Genomic DNA, 21,501 nt, shown 5'->3' with positions numbered 1-21,501 from the left:
CAAATTCAAACGCCAATCAAACTGTAAAGGCAAGCACCCCTTACACACCTAACACGACCACATGCATCACCAGCACCGCAAACGCAAACACCATCTCCTCCATTAACACAACCTCGAGCACAACCAGCACTGCAAACACATGCATCATCCTTACAGTAAACGCGACAACGAACACAAACCTGGCCCAGCAAAATAAAAAAGATGATGAAGTAGAATTTGTAAAGACCTCTCACAGAAGCGCCTCAAAGGCCGGTAAATTCCATCTCTCGGAACAGGACATTAGCACCATTTCAACTGGAGACTGGCTCACCGACCATATTGTAGGTGCAGCTCAGTCTGTTCTGAGGGAACAGTTCCCTCACGCAAGAGGATTGGAAAATACAACTTTGGGGCCTATTTTTAATTTTTCTGTTCAAAAAGGCCAATTTTCACAAATCCTGAATACTGGCAGCCATCATTGGGTGTTGGTATCTACTGTAGGATGCTACACTCCTTCTGTAGTTTATCTGTTCGACAGCCTGTTTTCGGGAAGAATTGCAGCCCTCGTGCAGAAACAGATTGCATCAATTATATACGAGGAAGGAACCAGTTTTAAGGTCATTGTACCAAATGTGCAACACCAGAACAATTCCGATGACTGTGGAGTTTATGCTATTGCTTTTCTGGTTTCGCTACTACATGGCCTCAATCCTTCTAATCTGACATTTGACAGGAATCTGATAAGACAACATCTTTTAAAGAGCCTGGAGAGTGGATCATTCGACCCCTTTCCCCTCTCTAAAGTACCCGAGTGTCGAGACAGGAGGCCACTTTTTGTTCAAGAGGTCTCCGTAATGTGCGAGTGTAGAATGCCGAGGGAAGAGTCAGACTCGAAGTCTCCTTCTCGTTGTGTGAAATGTTGTAGCTGCAAGGAGTTTTTTCACAGGAAATGCATTTCAACAATTATTTTGGAAGATTCAAGTGCAAACTGGCGTTGTCCAAACTGCGAAAGAGCCCTTAAGCAGGAAGAGAAAAATAACCATTAATTTAACATGTAGTATTAAAAACTGATTCTCAGAACTTCCCATTAATTGTTTATTAAGATAATCGTCGAAGTGAAATATATATGTGTAGTAATTTTTTATCTATGTAGAAGTCAGCTAAAAGAATTTTTCAAATGTATTCATGAGAAACTGTTTCTTATAGATCTTTCCCTAAGTACGCTCTTGCGTTTAGAATTGAAAATCCTCATCTAAATATTGTAAAAAATATTATCATGGAATATTTTCAATGATGATCATGGCACAACGCAGATAGAGAAAATATAATAGGTGAGACAAGTCACGGATTATCCTTGTCGACAAAAGTAATATCGCCTGCTACATTATATTCAAACTTAATCTCCGTCCAATCGAGGTAATGTACAATTTTTTTTATCAATTACCATATTAGAAATAACAATATATCGCTTAAACTCTGAACGTAACTGCGTTAAATTTATTTCATCAGAAATCCAGAAGATTTCCGGTGTTTTAAAATCCTCCTTTTGACAGATTTCGTGAAGATGTCATTACGTTGTAGTTGTGATCGGCCATCCGTGAAAAGGAGGCGTCAAATGTATTTTGTGGAATCTGTCATATAGGTTAGCAACGGAAAAAAATGCAAATATCTTAACGCTAATACAAAGTCATGAGCGAAAACGAAGTAAGTGTTCCTTTCTACTCTATTTTGCGGCTCTAAAATGCGAAATAGGGCCTTCATGAAAACATCGGGCGAGCTCGGATTTCGTCATCAGAAATCTACCCGAGATGACCTCGGCCATCCGTGAAAAGGAGGCATCGCAAAAATTTATTGGAGTCTGTAATGTAGGTAAGCAACGGAAAAAAATGCAAATATCTTAAGGCTAATACGAAGTCATGAGCGAAAACGAAGCACGTGTTCGTTTCTACTCTGTTTTGCGGGTCTAATATGCTAAATAGGGCCTTCATCACGAAGACAACATCGGGCGAGCTCGGATTTCGTAATCGGAAATCTACCCGAGATGACCTCCTTCTGACGGATGTCGGAGTGCGCTTTCCCTGGGAATGTACTTGTTACGCTTCAGAAAAACACCTGGGTGGTCATCAAACATTTACCAAGCGAGTAGGAGAAAAATTTGGGGAAACAGGGATCATTCACTGGATGCAATGTCTTCTAACACCCCTAGAACATTTTATGGGCGTTCTCTCCCTCAAAATCTGGTTGACTACCGATCTACGGAGTCCAAGACTCGCCTCTGCCGTGCTCTGCAAACTGGTCATGCTGTTCCTTACCTATCTTTGTCTTCGTGCTTTAATACTCAAGCTGAACCAGCTTATTGCGGGGTTAGTACTTTAGCGATTATCTTAAATGCCCTGCGAATAGATCCTCAACGTATCTGGAGAACTATTTGGCGATGGTTTACCGAGGAACTCTTAGATTGTTGTCGTCCGCTAGAAGACGTGAAAGTATCAGGTATCACTTTGGAAGAATTTGTTTGTTTAGCACACTGCAATGGAGCAGACGCCACCCTTGTTCGACCGAACGACTCGAACGAACAATACAAGAAATTTATTCAGATTCTAGAGCGAGTCTGCACTGGTGGCAAGGAGGTTAAAGGAGAAACGTTTGATGAGGAAAATCCAGAGGAGTTCATGGCAATTTCTTACTCGAGGAAGACTTTGGGACAAACAGGCGACGGTCATTTCAGTCCTGTTGCTGCAATGGACAAAGAATCAAACTCTGTATTGATGTTTGACACAGCCCGGTTCAAATATCCGCCCTATTGGGTTCCTATGGAAGTGCTCTTCCAGTCCATGTTACCACTGGATAGTGTTACAGGAAAGAGTCGTGGTTATGTGGTATTGAAGGCAAAATATGAATATCAAGGTCGAAAAGTTGCTTGTAATTGGAGGGAATGTAATTCTTTGGCAGATTGCCCAGAAAATGATTTACCAGTACCAAAGCCTGTTTATAAAAGTGGCCAGTGGCATTGTGGAAATTGGCCTTGTAGTGGAGGTCCTTTTGACACAATTAAACCAACTTAGTTTGGTTCACCAGCACTGGAGGATTTACAATCATTAGGCCACTTTGGAAAAAACAGTAATCCTTTTTTCATAGGCAAGCTCAACCTTACTGGTTTGCAGTTATTCAAGTCTCCCTGACATGAGTTTTAGTATTTACATACCAGGGGCCTCTTCCCTGAAATAAGCCTTGTGTTGAGATTTCATATTAGTACAAGCTACAATTCAGAGAAATGATAAGATATGGTGTTTTCAATGGAAGTCTTTACGTTCATTAAACAACAGCTGATTATCAGTGCAAAACAGTTGAAATTGGAGCAGTGACCTGAACCTCATTCAACTTCACAATTTTATTTAATTTTTTTGCATAAATTGTGTATAGTTGGATATCTTTAGAAAACTAGATGCAAATCCCTATGAATACTTAGATTCAGACGTAGAAGAGGCATACACTCCTGTGCTTGAGCCAGTAGACTCAGATCATCAGTGAGCTCAAAGTTGAGTCAAGACAACACTGGTAATGCAGCTGAAAGGTGTTAGAAGAGAGGAATGCTGAAAATTCAAGGGGGGTCTCTTGTTACTCTCTGTCAAATTTTCATACAGTTAGAAAATATACCATTAAACCAAAGAGAATATTTCTTTGTTGCATTAATTTTTTACTGAATGCTACCCTTGAATCGGCACAAAAAAATTGGAAGTGGTTTTAAGATCACAAGAAAAAAACTGTTACATCAAAGTTTAGTAATTTACTTGTACTGATAGGAAGAGTATTGATAATGAAGGTCAATATTGTTAACAAAAGTGGTGATTTGAAGGACATTAAACCAGGGTTAATAATTGAGAGAGTTTGTGTTTTTCAATATTAATTCATCCCAGTCTGGGAAATACTCCTCCTTGATGGTATAACAATGTGCTTCCAAGTTCTTCAATTGTGACCTGATAAGTTTTGCCTGTGGGCTGTGTGGAACATTCCAAAGGAATACTGCAACCAATCCAAATATTGCAGCATCTAAAAGGCATGGCTTGCTTCCCATGATAAACCTCTTTGTTCCTAGCACTTGTGATACAGCCCTTAGGTCCCTCTCTGCAATGCTGTAAATTTCCTCTCTAGAGTGCCGCCCAATTCCGTGACCCCAGAGGTTCTGACGCAGATAATGAGATGCTAACCATGACATAACATAATTTAGAGGAATTGGTGTTACTCCCAATAGAGGTGACATCGACCTTGTATCTGCCAGATCAGCCACAAAGCTATGATATATCAGAGTCCTGTTACAAGATTAAATGGAAAATTACATAAGACAAAGGAGAACTATTACAGTGCTGTAGGGAAGTGGTTTTGTGTATGGATGAGATCCTTGACAAACAGAAAACTGTGCAAGCTCTTGGAGGCAGTGAGGGAGAGGAGGGGAGCCTTGCTGAAGCCAAACTGGAATTCTGTTAGGAAAGGAAGGTTTAAACTGGATTTTGCTTAAGTTTTACAAATGGTTTGCTGAAGTTTTGTTCATTTCAATTGCTGTAAATTTGAAAAAGATCTGATCATAACCCTTGGAAAACATGTGGAGTGAATGTAATTAATCTTGTTCAGTCCATGTAACTTGTCTACACAGCTGGAGTCAGGAGCCCATTACCTGGAGCCTCCATACCAATTGTACCCTCAAGTCAACCCTGTCCCATATTCTTTTATTTTTAGAACTGAGATATATAGGGAGTTCTATAATTTCCCACAAAAACATGTGGCCTGCATGTGACGTAAACAATAGAGGACCACAGCTCTCATATGATTGGCTTTTATGTAAACACCCCCAAAGGTGCTTCTAAAAACAAAAAGATACAGGACAGGGTTGACTCAGAGGGTAAGTATGAAGGATGGAAGTTCCGAATAATGGGCTCCTGCCCAAGTGTAGACATCACCTAATTTACAGCAAAAAGACATTTTTAGACACTTGTATGAGAGGAAAAAACCCTGAAATACATGACCTATTTTCTTTTAAAAAAGTTTTATTGCTCTCCTACCCTTGCACATGACTCGTGCTTTGCACTTGCCTCTCTTCACCTAACAAATTCCGAAAAAATTAGGCTTGTTCTACAGCCTAATTCTGTGCAAGTTCCTGTTTGAGAAAAATAATGGAATGCATTCCCTCTTCCCACCTTGATTATGCTTTTGACAAGGTGCAAACTCCACCCCTATTGAAAAGCAACTGTGTATCTAAAAAGAAAATCAAACATGGAATCACTAACCCTCTCTCTCTCTCTCTCTCTCTCTCTCTCTCTCTCTCCTCCCCCTACCCCCCCCCCCCAACACCGCAGTGCCACACCCTCAAGGATACAAAAGCTGTAGACCTGGAGGATGTTTTTTTTTGTTACAAACAGTTTAAAGTAAAAACAGATAAGTGTATTATGTATTATTAGAGGTCGTACCAATACGTATTCTCCTCAAGTGTTACGAGCATGGTATGCGCGATGGCTTTTTCCTCGACACTCAGATGGGCATCGGGGTCCAATTGAAATTCTTCGTTGAGAAAACGGACAATAAAGTTTGAATCCGCAACGGACGTTCCATTATATTCAATCCATGGCACTTTGCCTTTGCTCGACATTCTAAAGCTGTAGTCGCTTTCATAGGGGATTTTGTTCATTCGTAAATAGGTCTCTAGCTTTAGACAAGATGGAGAAACATTTAAAACTCGGGAATTTGGAGGCATTTGATGAAGGACAACCTTTCCATGCCGTGGGCTCTGATTCTTCTTTGGCTTCAGTCTCATGGAAACTAAAACGGCTTGCACCACCAGCAGAAGAACTAGACAACTACAGGCGAAAAGAACAGCAAATATCACGCTATAAAGTTCGAACGCCATTAGGAACGGCTGTATATGTTGCGTGACGGAGCCAAATTTAAAAAAGGGTGTCGAATAGCAAACTCAAAACGAGGCCTCGACGTCACGGGATGCCATATTTTTCGCCGTGAGAAGACAGGACAGACGGCAGATAGAACAGAACTTTTCATGAATATTAGGACATCGAGGCGCTGTGAGGACCATCAAAATGCCGAAAATGAAAACTCAAGACAGTATAAAATAGCTCCGAAACATCTAAGGCTAAATTGTCGCAGTTTTTCTTAGGAATATAGCCAGTCAACTATCAACTGTGCTTCCTACAGCTAGCTAACCTACACTGTCAGCCGACAGAAGTTTATAGTTTTTTTTTCGGCCACAACCGTAAGTTTCTCTTGGTTACACAATCCTTGTTCTCGAATGGCTGACCCTGCCTCCAGGAAATCAGCAACGCTCAACCGGTTGCGATCGCAACTGCGACGAAAACGGGAATCTTTGGCCGAGCAATTTGACTTCAAAATGTACTTTGCAGTGGTTTTTAAAGATAAGGTAAGCAAATTATTTAGTGGCAGATATATTAATAAATAAGTGGATTTTATTAACAATTCACGCAATTTCAACGTCGTAAAAAGGTTTCTATTACACTCTTCATATACATTAAGTTATTCGTACTGTTTTGTGGTTTAATAGTTATCTTCTATTGAGATTGCAAGTTCGAATGTTGTTGGTTATCACAAAGTTTGAAAATTAGTCTGTAATAATGTTAAATAAAATTTGATCTAACGAAAACATTGGAGCACAAAACACTAATCAAAATGAATAGTGTAATTTTTTTATGATTTATGAAACGATCATACTAGAATTGTTATTGCTATACTATACAGATGTGAGTATTTTGATTACAAATGTGATAAGTCTATATTCAGTATGAGTGATTCTCACTTTAAATTGACATAAAAAAGTGAACCTCAGAATAAATAAAGGAATAAAAAGTCAGGATTTAATAGGGCTCAAATGTATATCCTTTCTACTCCTGTTGATTGCTCCTCAGAGCCAGGAGTCAAGAACTCTCACCCTCCACCACTCAAAACAATACCTGCCCATTTTAAAGTAATATTTCTCTTGAGGTCACTTTCCTCAAAATTGTACCTTTAATTACTGAAAGGGGTTTATCAGCACATATTGCTGTATTCCCTTCAGAACTGTTGATCACCTCATGGTTTTTATCTAAACATTGATGTAGTGGAACACTTTCTGCATAGTTAGAATGATATCTTTACAGATGTAAGTAAAACATGCCTTTTGTTTTTCTTCCCATCTTCCAAAACCTCAACTCTCCCAAAACCAAAGTGTTTATGGACAATTCAATACACAAGGAGTCAACTTTAAATCGCTAGGATTTTGTTTTCATATTGTTTGATTGCTCTTAACTTCCTAGTGTTTTTACCAACTTATTAGCTACAGTAGTTGGACTCTTTACCATCCTGGGTCCAGTTGTGTAAACAGTGGACAATTCTATCCGACAGATAAATCACTATCCAGCAGATAAGTGATAGCAAAATGTATAGCGTTATCAACTGGATAGAGATTTATCCAGTGGATAGCATTATCCGATCTTCAAACAATCGGGGCTGTTGATGCAAGTACCCACCCACTGAAAGAAATGCACATGTGAAAGCACTAGTCCTCTTAAAATTAGTCAATGTTATTTGTTGCAGAAGAAGAAGTCTGCATTGTTTGAAGTGGCAGAGGTGATCCCAGTGATGACAAATAACTATGAAGACAGCATCTTAAAAGGTGTCAAGGTGAAAATAAACGTTTGTTTATGCTTGTGCTGATGAGGGATAGGAAATGAGTACAACAGTTAAATTTGCCATTTGCCCTGGTTTCTAAGAGTGACAGTTTAGTTAAGTTCTCACACATAATTTGTACATATATATAATTATTATAGTCTGATAAATCAGTCATTAGAATGGTCTTTTGTTCTCTGGGAGCTGCGTTGTACTGTATTTAACCCTTCCACTCCCAAGACCATATGAGTAATTCTCCTAACTGTTTGCTTACAATTCTTATGATGTTAGTTAAACTAATAATCTCCTAAATTAAATTTTTCTCTTTTCTCATTTATTGATTTTACGTTGTTAATGTATAGAGAAATTCTATCTTAGTCACTCATCAGAGTTAAAGGGTCAACTTAAATTACACAGCAGCCCCTATCTGGTTTAAGAGTGAAGAGCTAGTAACCGCCATAGCAGACAGAGAAAATACCAGCTTGAAGCTTCCTATTTAAATGCAAAGATAATTGTAAGAGTTTTACAAGTAGATAATATATTTTCTTTTGAAGGAAGAGGTGTATTCCCTTGAGAGCTCACAACAGCTGTTGGAGAAAGACATTGTTCAACTTCATGCTCCAAGATATCAGTGTTTAAGAAAAGTATGAAACTCTAAGTTAGACTGTGTGTTAGCTAGGCCTTGTTAATTAATTTTAATAGGTGCATTCTATCCAACTTCCTAAATTCATTTGTGGGATACACATTTGTCCCAACGGAAACTGAAATTGTCCTTAAAAATGAAGCTTTGCACAGATTGGATTTTTGATAGAATTATGGAATAAACAAAAAGCTTGTAACCCTTTGTACCATACTTGTCAAAGGTGGGTAACATTAATTTTATCTTTTGATCATTTCCTAGGATGTCATTGGATGTGTGCAGGAAATTGATTTCTTTTTGTGGCCTCGCAATGACATTGACAAGATAGTATGTCTGCTGTTTTCACGATGGAAAGGGGAGGAAAATTCTGAATATAGACTCATTCAGGTGAAGTTTTGTAATATTATCCAAAAATTTATGTAAGGATAGGGTGGGAGTACAAATGTAAGTGAAGACCCCCCCTGAATATTACTGTTTCTAATGTAGATTTATTTGTAATTTGCAACATTTTTTACTCTCCTCACGCACAACTGAATTGATGTTAGGTTTGTTTGGCTGTTATCTCCAGGGCAAGTTTGAATTTGAAAACCATGACTATGAGAAACAGTTGCTACGACTTTTGACCAGAAAGGAGCACACTGGTTTGATCCTTAGCAATCCATCGCAATCATTGTTTCTTTTTGTTGACAAACATCATTGGCAGGTATAGGTTATTACAGTATGTTCCATGGAAGTAGTGTACTTTTGTCAGTATTGTTAGAGTAGATGTAGTCTCGTAGAAAAATTGTTTTTGCATTTGCACTTAAAAGACAAGACAAGACAACTTTATTTTACCAGGGTAGCCCAGTCAGCTGCAAGGCTGGTATCCTTAGGGGCCCTGAAATATGGACAATGAATTTATTACAAGCAAAGCTTGAGGAAAATTGTAAGCTTTTTGATGCAGATATCTGATTTGTCTTTGAACAAATATATATTACCATATTTTAGCCAAAAGAAGATCTTATGTCAACTTCCCTTAAACACTTTTGCAGCCAGCAACATAAAAAGCTTCCAAACAGCTCTCTCTGAAAAAAAAAGCAGTTATTGTGCAAGACTTGTTATTTTTCTAAGCTACAAGTGTTATCAACAAAAAGATTTGGTAATGCTTACTACAAAAAATTTCAAACACAAAAAGACTTTCATGAATCGCATGCAAGATTTGCATCAGGAAACATCACTTTGGAATATTCCAACTTGATAATTCCTCAGTTTTTGCTTGATATATTTGGTTACATGAAGGACCAAAACCAAGTGTGAGTGTGGGTGAAAATTCTTGACTCATTACAATGTGTTTTACTCCTGTAATTGTTTAATATTTTCTTTGTACCAGGGGTATTTTCTCTTTTTTATTTTAATAGACTGAAAAGAGTAAACTTGGAGTATTCAAGATGTCAAGTTTTTGTCTTCATATTCCACAAGTAAAGATATATAGAATTTTGACTTGAAACACTTTTTTCAAAGAGAGAACAGTTAATTTGAACATTCATTCTAGACAAGCTGAATTGGACATTAGGAATTTTTCATGTGTGCTTGAAAAAATCAACAGTGACAAAACTTTGTTTTCTCTGAAGATACATAGTGAAAGAGTGTGTCATTGTGATAGGAAAATTAAAGATGACATTTTCACAATTGACCAAGTGTGGGATCAAAATGGCAGAATACTGGCCAAGAAAAGGGCCAAAGCAACTAAGGAAGTCGCCCTAAGTAGGAAATATGGGCAATATGGGTTTGTTGGTCAGTTGATATCAGCCTGGATAGAATTGTACTAATTTTTGCTGCATGCAGAGTTAGACCAAAAGAAATACATTTCTGAGGCATAAACTCCATGCCTCTGTTTAGGGGTTTTAGGGGTGCAAATGTCGAGTTCATTTCTTATTTATTTACTTCTTGTGTGCTTGTCTTCTAGGATCAATTGACCCACTGGGGAAGTGAACTCAGAGATGATGTCTTGGCACCTTTTAAGCCTGATTAAGATTTTTCGTTATAGCTTTTTTTTTTCTCAATACTGTGATGCAAAATTTGAACTGACCTTGTGAAGACACAACTATAAGTAAACTTCAGCCCCATAACTTTTTGTTTCATGTCTAGCTGTATCTGCAGTATCTACTATTCTGCTTTCCTGTACTAACCAAGCTGACATGGTTTTGTTTTTTAAAGCGTTCTTGCCAATGTATTTTGTATTTGCTTTCGGAGTGATGCAGTCTATGTTGAAGTGGGAAATAAAGTCTCCCTCATGAACAAGTTCAAAGTGTTTATTTGTTTGTGTGAATTAATGATGCGGTATGGCTTAGGGTGATTCCCTAGTATTGCACTGCTCATGATATTCTGCACTAAACAAGCACACATGGCTGAAATTGGAGCGCATGTTAGTTAACATACACAAACCAAGGAGCAGTGTAATTTGAATCCAAGAGAATATTTTCTTCCATAAACTACCTTGGTTTGAAAAAAAATCTTTGTTCGTGTCAAAGAAACTTATCAATCAGATTCCCAAGAGAACAATTTATAAAAAAAAAAGTATTAAATGTTTGCACTTTTCGAAATTGTAAATTATCTAGAGTTACGCAATAATAACTTTGTTAGTCTCCGCGTCATTTTGTTTAAAATAACAACCAGAAATTTATTTGAAGACGTCACGCCTCACAGAGCGACAGCGCGATTGTACTCCTGGATTAATATAATAATTTTATTGGTTGGACTGTGTCCATTAGTTCAAACAAACATTAGCATTCATGCTCAATGCGTCGTTTAATTAGCACTTTTGTTTTGAATTTCCTTGAGTAAACAAAAGCCACAGTTTCTCTACACACTTATCAACTCCACCTTAAGATACATTTCTCCTCAACGGTTTTTAGCTTTCTTTGACGATCTGATATTTACTGGCACCAAACGTAAAAAAGAGGAAAGCTTTGGGGTAATTATGAACTTCAAAGATCCTACTGGATCGGTTTTGACTTTGAGAAATCGCCGTCTTTCTGAACCGCAAAAGCTACCAAAGCGTGTGTCTTTCAAAGATGAAGCATGGGTGATTAACATTCCCGCTCGCGGCGAAAACACCGTGGATTTGCGAGAGGGTGTTTTATTTACACGAAACGTCGTAGCAAGGAACTCCGTGTTAGCGAACGGAACATCACTCCACAAGCCGAACACAGGTGTAAACTTTGCCACTCTCCCCAACAACTCTCCGTATGCAAACTCGGAACATACAGACACGCAAACATGGATGACTTCAAGGGCAATTGGTTCGGAACCTAGGACAAGTCGTGCCCCTTACAAGTCAATTCTAAAAGCATCAGCATCACGGATTCGTTTTGACGAAGATCATTTGAAAACGCACAACTTGAACGCAGCCTGCTTTGGAGAAGCCTCAAGGCATTTTCTAAACAATTACTTTAAACACGATACGAGCCATTTACTGCCATCAACAGACGTCGTGAAAAGAGTTGAGAGACCAGTTATAACCAGAACTTTGTCATCGAGGCGCTCACTCTCGAACACTCGCTCTCTTGGAACTGAGGACGCCTCGCTATTTAACAAAACTGGACGATCGGCTGGTAAGGAATTCACAGCAGGATCTAATAGAACTTTTTTTGATCACAACTTTAAACCCCCGGCCAGTGAAGGAAGGAGTAAGGCTGAAGGTGCCCCACAGCCAGGGATAAATTTCGGCATAGTTGGGGTTACGTATGGGGGTGTGAACCAAACGCCTTACTTTTACGACATCAGAGGAATCGCTAATAACGGAATAGCTGAATATTCTCGTGAAAAAAGATCTCCGTTCCACGACCGAACTCGCTCTGAACATTCCTCGGTTTCTACGCAGCAAAACCACCACTCTTCCCCTAAAAGACAGGAAAGACATTTGGCAGCAATTCCAGCTATTGAAGCTTTCAACAGACGGAGCCGTGGAACAGGACGTTATTCTTCGAGGGATTGGACCCACAAACAAAATGCAAGCGCAAAGAAGCAATTACCAATTGCTTGGCAACCTTCCAAACAGAATAATTTCTCAACAAAGTAGAGAGAGAAGATGGTTTGGATAAGCAATGGTATCACCTCTCGTTCATTCTCATAAACAAGGGTGTAAATCCATATCTGTAGATTTACTTCCGTAAAATGCCCCTTCGGGAACCTTCGGATCTTGTGATAAAGAAGCAGAAAATAGAGATCTTCAAATGTTACAGGAAAACATGCTTGCGTGTTTAACGGAGATTTCCAAATTTCCCATTACACAAATTTTAAAACAATACATAAACCTCTATATTTTTCGATACAGACAGCATTTTAAACTGGATGAAGCAAAGATAACTGAAAGATTTCAATTTCTAACTGTCAGCCAACAAGACCACTAGCTTGTTATCAATTTTTGAATCCCCCTCCCCCTTTCACAGTCAAATATTTTCCAAGATACGACAATCCAACACAAATTGAGGAGTACAAATCAATTGCTTTATTGACTATGAGAACTGAACATTTTCTTCATAGACCAATCTTTAAACGTCCCACGCTAATAGGGTATTTAGACAATAATTATTCCTACTACGAACACAAAATTGCATCATCCTTTCAGGCTAACTGTCTATCCACAGTCACTCGATGACCATCAACCGACGAACATTGATTAAACAACAACAAAAACTGCGCCATTCTGTCAAATGGTTATAGTGAATTTCCTATATGTTCTTCATTTTTACGATGATTAACATTGATTGTACAGTCCGAAAGTTACAAGAGTCTGGAACTAAGCAGCTCAATGATTTTACAAAATCTCTTCTCTCGCTGTCTAAATTCTGCACCAAAAATAGTCGGATCCAAGTTATTCAAATCGTGTCCAATATTTAACGAAAGTTGGGTTTGTTACAAATAAAACTAATCTGCCACTTACAAATATCAGTGTGTTTAGCCTTCAAAGAGAAACTGTTTTTTAACGTTCCACCTCTGAAGGCTCCATATTGTCGAAATTTGCGAACACTGCTAACTTTTACCGCTCCGATTCGAAGGAGAATTATTGTAGTTGGAACACTATGGGTAACTAACAGGAACAATATCTAAAGGCATTATCTATCTCGTTTGTGACTAAAAGTCTCTTTTCATGTTTTCCATCCTTTGTTTATGATCTAAAACCATGTTTTTAGTCAAGCTTTCCATTATAAACCATTTAAATTCGGTTTATCCTTCCTTCTCTATCGTCTGCCTACCCAAACAAATTATCTTTATACTTAATTTAAGACCTATTGTCTGCTAATTTCTAACCGTTACATGTTTATGTTGTTACGTTACGTTGCGTTACTTATCAAGTCACGATACGATATCAAGTCACGTTTTCCGACGTGCAAAACACCCATCAGTTGGAAGAAGACCACGAATATCGATGAAGATGAAAAAAAGAAGAAAAAAAAAAAGGGAAAGAGAGAGAGAAAAGATATATAAAGAATAATAAACTTTCAAGGAACAAGGATGACTTGGGATGGACAAGATTAAACGGATTGATGATGACAAACTTCAACAATTAAGGCTAATTTCCCAAGCTTCCGAAGCCATAGAAGCAGTTTTACCGAGACTTCAGAGGAAAAGAGGTTCAGTAATAATGAAAGAGGACCTCAGTATACCAGCAGCAATCCATTAGCTCTTTACCAAAACCAAGGCGAGAAGAGCCATTCTGATATACATGCCGTACTCAGCCTGACGGAAATAAGCGGCTCTAGGATCAGAATCGACCTCCACGCTGCAAAAATGTACAAACACAGACTCTGTCAATTCCCTGGCCAGTAATTGATAACAAACAAACAAAGGAAGTTAATGCTCGTTTCTACCTCGCAAATTATTTTCAAGGTCTTTCATCAAGGCGCACAAGCTACTGCAGTGGGTAACTCACCTGATTTCATTTACACGAGGCAAAGGATGCATAACAACCATCTTCTCCTTGGCTTCTGTTAGAATCTGTGGTGTGATGACATAGCTTCCAAATACCTAGAGTGAAACAATCAAACCATTCAACCATCAATCAGTCAATCAATCAAATGATTGTCATTCAGTCAATAACTAAACCAATCAGTTGGCTGCTCAATAAATCAATCAGTATATTAACGATCCATCCGTCAATCAGTTGGATATCTACCAGTTCCGTCAGACAGATGGAGAGACAGACAGTCCACAACAAAATATGTATGTAAGTCAGTTGGCTAGTTGTTGCTTATATAGCTAAGATAGTAAGCCATCCAAACGATCACCAAGTCTCACTTCATTACTTTTTTTTCGTTCAAGTTGTGAACATTTCGAGAAAAAAATGATTTTTGAAGTAAACAAATACACAACTTACCTTTTCGTACTCTTCTTGGCTTTCAAATCGTTCCCGTTGAATTCTTGTCACGTACAAAACATCTGTGTCAGGAAGCGCATCCGTAAGACTTGAAAATTCTTCCTGCGAAGAGAGAATCAGCCAATCAGATCCCATTATATAGCACTGCAGTTCTTACTCTTAATTTCTCCGTTGGTTTTCGATCGAGGTTCCCATTCTCAACCCCAATCCATACTAGTGCGTTTTCGTTTGGATAACCATATTTTTTGGTGCATGTTCCTATGGAGAACAATACTTCCAGTCAAACTCACATTCGCTGCAGTCTCGGGAAGTTACAATCAAAAACAGGTGACTTTTACATGTATTCCGTGATCTGCACAAACCTTAAAATTTTCTGCTTAAAACAGTAACCAAAACAAACGTCGGACCTGAATCGTTCTCAATTTTGTTTGCCAATTGTAGTAACTTCCTTCCAACATCAGCAATGCACTCTTCAGGGCTTTTACGTCCAATCAACGCTTCAGTCAGCCCACTGTCGTCAAGGCAACTGCAGCTGTCACTCACCTGATGTATTCCTTTCCTCCGGACATATTCCTTGACGGATTCAGGCATTGAAAGTGCCGCAGGTGAAACATAACGGAGCGTGACGTCATAGAGGCAAAGCAGTTTGGCCAATGAGTGAACAGTACGGCCGTTCTTCAGGTCTCCGACCATGGTCACCTTTGAAAACCAAATCAGAACAAAACTTTATCTAATATGATTAATTTGCGTATCTCTGAAAGTGAAAACTCGTTAGGGAGAGGTACAGGGCGGATGTATGGCTTGTAACACGACCGGCCAGAAAAATAATCAGTTATTTTGACCTTTCTCGAGATAACCTGTGCTTTGGATGTAAGATTACACTCAAAGTGTAACCCTCCCTTTGCACACCTTGTATTCGGACATCAGTTATCAGCAATCCATACTCTCATAGAACACTCCCTAAGCTATGTTCGGACTGTTTCCCTGATGGTTAGCCGCCTGCACTTCAAGAGGCCACATTAGCAGTAACACTCACCAATGGATCATGAAACCTATGCTGGTAGGTCATAGCATGTCCGGGACAGATATTAGAAAACATACATTCAGCACATTGGAGGAGTTTCGTTCCACGTTATCATCTTGGGCACCTCAAAACTTTTAGGTATTCACTAACAAAGTACAGCGGATTGTTTTCCTTACCGTCAGACGGTTTACAGTACCAATCTCCTCACGGATGGTAAACACATCCAATAGGGCCTGGGTCGGGTGTTCTCCAACTCCATCGCCCGCATTTATGACTGGCTTGCGGCAGTGTTCGGCGGCTTTCTGTAAATGGTAAAAACCCATTGCAATCCTCATACAACATTAACAAATTAAATTAGAGGCATAAAATGCAACGAAAAAAGAAACATACCGACACTTGGGGGAAAACCGGCTAGAACTTGCTAAAGGACTAGCTGACGGACTCACTGAGTGACTGACTGATCAACAGACTGACTGACAGAGAGACAAAGATAAAGATGGACAGACAGACTAACACTTATGTAAGAGGGTTAACACATCAAAATAAACTAACTTTAACAGTTAAGGGAATAAAATGCCACGAAAGGAAGAACAGAATCAGACAGTCACTCAGCTCAGTGGTTATCAACTACAAGCGACTGACAGGCAGACAGACAGACTAACAGTTCTGCTAGAAGAAAAGCACCAAAGGATAATAACAGACCTGTACTGCTCCGGGCTCAGGGTGTCGTATCACTACTACATCACAGTAAGATGACATCACTTGTACGGAGTCTGTCGTTCAAAATATTACCACTTGTGAGAACCGACAGCCTTGTTTGTTATCATTTTGAAGATAAAATTTAGTCTTACCTGGCCAAAACAGCTGTACATGGCTGCTGCCTCGATGGTTTACTTATTCTATACTTTAAGACCTTGAGGTGTAACTATCACTTTCTTGTTGAACAGAATCAACAAAATTTACTCTCTCGAAAACGTCACCAATCCAAGGAAATATTCTTATCCATATTGCGTCTTCTAAAATACTACCTGCTAGACTTTCTCCCTTCTTGGCCGATGAATCTTGTTCCTTCATAAAGATAACAGATCCACCCAGTCTCTGCATGGCGGCAGCAAACGATGATGACGTCCGTGTACTGACTTCGTAAAACAACGATGCCATCACCCTACCCTGTATAAAAACAAGGGAAATCAATCCGGTGTTGGGAGCCAAATCAATCAAATAATGAATCACAGTCGATACACAAAGCAGACAGACAAGTCTCATCTGTTAGTAAGGCGATAACTTTATATATGTGTGATGACAGACAACAAATCCGAAGGGAAGTTTGAGGAAGAGGCGACTGGCTAATATCCAAGCTTATCCTGGGATCTTTGGCATTAAGTGAATGAGAATAGTGCTACCCTACGCCCCCTGACTAGATTCTAGTACACTGCAAAATCCCTTTTCCCACGCAAGGAGGAGGGGGGGGGGGGACCCATCTAAACTCCTAGGTGGAGAGAGGAACTGTAAAAATAAGAGTATTACCCAAGAACTCAACGTAGTGACCTGATCAAGGCTTGAGCCCAGACGATTTGGAATTTAGCGAACGAAATTACACCGTCCTATTTTCCCCAAATTTGTTTCAGAGCTAAATAATCTTCGGAGGAAATTATTTTCTCATCAGAGTTTTAACAAAGTATTACCTTAAGCAAATCCAGTACACCTTCTCTCTGAACGACCAGCCGCATCTGATGAGCCACGTTGAACAGGAAATGGAGCTGTGTAAAGAAAATACGCTCTTCTAAGCAGAACATCCTTAGTAATAGACTATCAACAACAAGAAGGATATCCTTAGTCCATCCAAGATATGGCTTCAGGTATAAACCTTTTTGTGGGGTTGTGTTTCCAATTATAAGAAATTTACGAAAACAAATAAACATGTGTATACACAATAAAAACCAATATCAATTTTAAATAAAATCACACTCATCGAAAAGCATTTCAGCCTTTACCTTTCTTCTTTGCGATAGATTTCATTAAGATCTAGTTGTTCAATATCACTTTCCTTCTAACCATAGCATTTAACTGTATCGTAATTTAACAAAGCGTTTCAAATTACAGCTCTTTGAAGGCTAATCTAGTTTTTAGATGAGTGCGAGCTAAATCTTGGAGTTTTGATCTTCGTATTTTCAAGGTGGTATTTGGAACACTCGTTTGTGTCCATACTTGAGGAGTCAAGCTTACAAATTCAATCTCTGGGTATTTTTCCAAAGGAAGCTGGGAATACAAAATATATGAAGACAAGTAAAGAGAATTTGGACGTTGGTGGTACACCTCGCTCTTCAAGAGGAAAAGGTAGCCGTTTATATACCTGCTCTCTGGTGAATTTACTGGCGCTCAAAATGTGTTGACCCCAGATCACATGGGAAGGTACATGGGGAAGGGTCATTGGGACATGTGAATGTACACCTGGCGACACTGGGTGTGGAGGGGTATGGACAGAATGCGGTGCAGACTCTGGGGTCCCATCTGAAAAACAAAAAGAGAAAAACATGTTAAAAAGGGGATAGGAATAGAAAGAGGGCCCTTAAATTACGGGAGTAAAAGTCACATTTGTTTGAATGCTACCTTTCAGAGGTTGGTTAGTTTCTCCCGAAACTTTTTTTGTAGGAATTTCAGTCCCGTACTTCTGGTTGAGTTCATTTGGGGAGAAGAGGTGCTTTTTGCAGGAGCAGCACAAGCGCCAAAGTTTTACACCCGCGAAGCAAAGCAGCAGTTTTGGCGCGAGATATTGTCCATGTCACGCGTGCTTAAACTGAACAACGATTGAATTGTGAGCCTAAGTACCTCCTAAAGACACGCTGAGAGGTTCTGGTCCGCCATAATGCGTATCAACAAACCGATGTACAGCCGGTGGAAAGCCCCAGCGGGTGTCTGACACCTTCCTGGGACTGGGGGGCGGTATCTGAGGCTGCGGTTGTAATTGGTAGACGGGTGGCGCAGCTGGCAATGAACTGATCATGCGCACATCTTGTCCAGCTCCAGGGGCCGCCAGGACCTGCAGTGTAATAATTCTCTATCAATCTGAAGATCAACAAGAACTACTTGCTACTGGTGACGACCTCAGCTACTCTATTTGAGCGCTCTGAGGTTACGAGGTTGTTAGCGGAAAATCTAGCTCTTTCGTTGAAAAACGTAGTTTTCGTCATTTTTCAAAACTCTCCAGACCCAAAGTCAGATTCAAAGACACTCAACAAGTTATCCTTTTCCAACACAGATCTAACCGGAATTGTTCACAGCCTCCTTCGGCACAGATTAAGAATCCGGGTTACCAAGCAAATAATGTTAATCGGCCTTCAACAACCAATAAAAGAGAGGAAAGGAAGCCTCACACTCACCTTTCCGTCAATAACCACAGTTTCACCCCTCAGCACAACTCTTCTAACACAGCCATTTACTTTCATTCCGGCGAATGGCGTCCACTGCGCTTTAGAGTAAGTCATAGCGGACGGAATAGTCCATTCCTCTCCAATTTCGACCTCAACGTATGTATCTTTCTGCTCGGGAAGGCTGAAGATTTTTCGTGGATTCGTGCACAGTCGAAGAATAATGTCCTAACACACGTTTAACAACTAAACGTCAGTTACACTTTCCCGAGGATCACTAATACTAGTAAGTCCAACATATGAAGCAATACTGATAAACGTATTGGACAAAAGCTAACTACATGTTGGAAACACATTTGCGATGTTGCTACACTTATTTCACATAACTTGGATTATTGGGACCCAGTCTATTTCAAAATATCCCCTTTGACATTTTGTTGTAGCATAGAAAGACGCATCATCAGTGCATAAGTCAGAACTCCATATACAGGTCGTTCATTTGACTATGTAGACTAAATCGGCAAGTGTCGCGCGAAATCTTATGATCATCCGCGATCGACAAATGGTTGGACGTAAGACAAAAAGAAAGATTACTTGTAGTCCGGCTAATAAAAGCCAACCAGTGCTTCCCTATTGTAAGCCTTACAATAAGGAAGCACTTATTCTTCATACAACCATTCCCTTTACTTCCTCCAGAGTAAATATTGGAGCAAACCTCACAGACTTAATTATACACGAAAAAGGGACTTAGCAAAAACACATTTGAGCACCGGAGAAGCTGGTGAGACGGAAACTATTCTCATCAGTGTTCTATCCCTGCTTCCTTCTGACCCTGTTTGACAAAGGCTGTAAAATGTACTGCAAGCTTATGAGAAAATGAGAATTGATTCTTACTTCAATCGTTAATCTTTCTTGGTGCACTGCAGTTAACAACAGAGGCAGCATGGTTTCCAGTCCAGGAAAGCCAGGCGGCGGCTTATCAGAATCTTTCTCTTCCAGTGTATGTGGTGCTACAAGAAAGAAAAAATTAAACACTTAAGTAAAAACCGCGCGACGATAAACTTTCATGCTGAATTATGTGCACAAGACCTAAGAGATAAATGTTATCAGTTATAATATTCAGGCCAATGAACCTCACCATGATCTGTAGCAAAGCAATCAATGATGTCCATATTATCCCAGAGTGCCTTCTGATCTTCAGCCGTTACAAGAGGAGGCTTGACCCCAACTCTCTTGATGCCAATCCTATCCGCGTCATCTTCTGTCAGGAATAAGTGATGAGGCGATACTTCACACGTGACTTGGATTCCTCTCTCTTTCGCAGCTCGAATCACAAGCACCTACAAACAATACAAGGGTAGTGGGGTCAGTTAGTTCCGTTTATTGTCAGTGTGGGTCAGTTAGTTACGTTAGGAAGATTACATGAGAAACGCAGCGATAGTGAATAATGCTTTCTACTGCTCCATGACTATCTCTGAGGAACACTTCCTTCAGGAATATACTAAGACATTACCAAAGAGCCCGTTCAGCAAAACGTGTACAGAATCTCAAGACGACCATCTAAGGCTCAAGTTCTTTCCTTTCCAAGCCAGTTTCCATTTTTTTTTCATTACTTTGTTTTCAAATGGAGAACACGACAACGCAATTCAACATCTGCTTTGGCACAAGAGGAAGAACGCCGAAGGAGATGCCAGTATAAGGCTGAATAAGGCCAGATTGGAGGGAATGGAGGACGTAGAACTACCGCTTACATTTTTTTAGAGTGACGGCCTAAAACGAGCCTCGCTGACTAAGGAGGAATGGACCATGCCAGGGGAGGGGAATACTAATCAAGTGGCCCGGGTTTTTTTGCTCTCACCTCTTCTTTCCTTGCCACATGAGCTATATGAACTGGTCTATCAGCAAGCTCTGCTAGCAAAAGGATGGCAGCAGTTGTGCGTCCCTCGGCGTGGCACACCAGTGGTATATGTTTTGGCCAATGCTCAAGATGCTGGAATGAATAAAAATGATGAAAAACAATTTACCAACGCAAATCAAAACTTTTGGCATGTTTACAACGTAACTGAAGCGCAATACATCCTATATATCCCAGCTGTAATTAAGAAAACTGGTGCAGAGAAAAAATCGCGATCGCTACGGCAGAGAATCCCGGATAGCGCTATCTATCGAAACAAACGAGGCCCCACCTTCATCCATGTTGACATATCGTCAAGTCTCAGAGTAGTAAACGTTTCATTGAGGTACATTTTTAGACCAGCAGACAGGTGGGCCAAATCCTTCACTGTCGTGTAGTTATCAGCACTGGCACCCAAGTATATACCATAATCACATCGAGCACCAGCAGAGGCCAACTGAAAATTGAGGATTGATAAAGTAAAGTCTCAGTTGTACATTTCACGTCGTGTCCAAAAGAAATTACAATAATTGTTCCTTCATTAAGATAAAAATTACCGATCTTACTTTGCCA

General features: G+C 39.7%; 5 protein-coding genes across 9 annotated transcripts in view; 3 read left to right on the top strand and 2 right to left on the bottom strand.

The window, feature by feature from the left end:
• The first annotated feature begins 1,578 nt into the window (after positions 1 to 1,578).
• On the top strand, positions 1,579 to 3,858 carry LOC113680149 (uncharacterized). Its single transcript, XM_027197146.2, has one exon. The coding sequence runs from the start codon at positions 2,064 to 2,066 to the stop codon at positions 3,042 to 3,044; it is 981 nt and encodes a 326-aa protein (XP_027052947.2). The 5' UTR covers positions 1,579 to 2,063; the 3' UTR covers positions 3,045 to 3,858.
• Positions 2,058 to 5,878, bottom strand: LOC113680150 (failed axon connections homolog). The gene is made up of 2 exons (XM_027197147.2): positions 5,442 to 5,878; positions 2,058 to 4,289 (listed from the first exon to the last, which is right to left on the bottom strand). The coding sequence occupies exons 1-2, from the start codon at positions 5,876 to 5,878 to the stop codon at positions 3,851 to 3,853; spliced, it is 876 nt and encodes a 291-aa protein (XP_027052948.2). The 3' UTR covers positions 2,058 to 3,850.
• Positions 5,378 to 10,565, top strand: LOC113680151 (uncharacterized protein C6orf62 homolog). Of its 3 annotated transcripts, none has more exons than XR_016181694.1 (7): positions 5,378 to 6,403; positions 7,573 to 7,659; positions 8,199 to 8,288; positions 8,546 to 8,671; positions 8,853 to 8,987; positions 9,654 to 9,741; positions 10,230 to 10,565. XR_016181694.1 is itself a non-coding variant. In XM_027197148.2 (7 exons), the coding sequence occupies exons 1-7, from the start codon at positions 6,275 to 6,277 to the stop codon at positions 10,293 to 10,295; spliced, it is 693 nt and encodes a 230-aa protein (XP_027052949.2). In that variant the 5' UTR covers positions 5,378 to 6,274; the 3' UTR covers positions 10,296 to 10,565. The 3 variants fall into 3 exon arrangements, 2 of the variants coding, with proteins under 2 accessions (XP_027052949.2, XP_027052950.2); XM_027197148.2 differs by having other exon boundaries at positions 9,682 to 9,741; XM_027197149.2 differs by lacking the exon at positions 8,853 to 8,987 and having other exon boundaries at positions 5,875 to 6,403; positions 9,682 to 9,741.
• Positions 10,566 to 10,923: 358 nt separating this feature from the next.
• Positions 10,924 to 13,211, top strand: LOC113680154 (uncharacterized). Its single transcript, XM_027197152.2, has one exon. The coding sequence runs from the start codon at positions 11,244 to 11,246 to the stop codon at positions 12,342 to 12,344; it is 1,101 nt and encodes a 366-aa protein (XP_027052953.2). The 5' UTR covers positions 10,924 to 11,243; the 3' UTR covers positions 12,345 to 13,211.
• LOC113680153 (multifunctional protein CAD) overlaps positions 12,751 to 21,501 on the bottom strand; it is a 27,317-nt gene continuing 18,566 nt past the window's right edge. For all 3 annotated transcript variants that reach the window (XM_089189466.1, XM_027197150.2, XM_027197151.2), the window contains 15 exons: positions 21,221 to 21,385; positions 20,893 to 21,024; positions 20,173 to 20,374; positions 19,929 to 20,044; positions 19,047 to 19,262; positions 18,496 to 18,706; positions 18,020 to 18,177; positions 17,352 to 17,426; positions 16,695 to 16,836; positions 16,369 to 16,439; positions 15,843 to 15,968; positions 15,186 to 15,341; positions 14,643 to 14,744; positions 14,199 to 14,293; positions 12,751 to 14,048 (listed from right to left, as the gene is read on the bottom strand). In XM_089189466.1, the coding sequence (XP_089045592.1) occupies positions 13,946 to 14,048; positions 14,199 to 14,293; positions 14,643 to 14,744; positions 15,186 to 15,341; positions 15,843 to 15,968; positions 16,369 to 16,439; positions 16,695 to 16,836; positions 17,352 to 17,426; positions 18,020 to 18,177; positions 18,496 to 18,706; positions 19,047 to 19,262; positions 19,929 to 20,044; positions 20,173 to 20,374; positions 20,893 to 21,024; positions 21,221 to 21,385 (2,070 nt within the window). In that variant the 3' untranslated portion in view covers positions 12,751 to 13,945. The remainder of the gene's footprint in view (positions 14,049 to 14,198; positions 14,294 to 14,642; positions 14,745 to 15,185; positions 15,342 to 15,842; positions 15,969 to 16,368; positions 16,440 to 16,694; positions 16,837 to 17,351; positions 17,427 to 18,019; positions 18,178 to 18,495; positions 18,707 to 19,046; positions 19,263 to 19,928; positions 20,045 to 20,172; positions 20,375 to 20,892; positions 21,025 to 21,220; positions 21,386 to 21,501) is intronic.

This window comes from Pocillopora damicornis, chromosome 12 (assembly GCF_964200805.1).
Source record: "Pocillopora damicornis chromosome 12, jaPocDami1.2, whole genome shotgun sequence".
In the NCBI taxonomy this organism is placed as follows: Eukaryota; Metazoa; Cnidaria; class Anthozoa; order Scleractinia; family Pocilloporidae; genus Pocillopora; species Pocillopora damicornis.
The sequence above is the reverse complement of the archived record's forward strand: the minus strand, read 5'-3'. Positions and strand labels throughout refer to the sequence as shown.

Coding starts and splice junctions, on each gene's coding strand:
- LOC113680150 (XM_027197147.2), bottom strand. CDS start 5,878: ATGGCGTTCGAACTTTATAGCGTGATATTTGCTGTTCTTTTCGCCTGT. Junction 4,290..5,441: donor CTTGAGGAGAATACGTATTG/GTACGACCTCTA, acceptor ATCTTGTAACAG/GACTCTGATATATCATAGCT.
- LOC113680151 (XM_027197148.2), top strand. CDS start 6,275: ATGGCTGACCCTGCCTCCAGGAAATCAGCAACGCTCAACCGGTTGCGA. Junction 8,289..8,545: donor GATATCAGTGTTTAAGAAAA/GTATGAAACTCT, acceptor ATCATTTCCTAG/GATGTCATTGGATGTGTGCA. Junction 8,672..8,852: donor CTGAATATAGACTCATTCAG/GTGAAGTTTTGT, acceptor TGTTATCTCCAG/GGCAAGTTTGAATTTGAAAA.
- LOC113680149 (XM_027197146.2), top strand. CDS start 2,064: ATGTACTTGTTACGCTTCAGAAAAACACCTGGGTGGTCATCAAACATT.
- LOC113680154 (XM_027197152.2), top strand. CDS start 11,244: ATGAACTTCAAAGATCCTACTGGATCGGTTTTGACTTTGAGAAATCGC.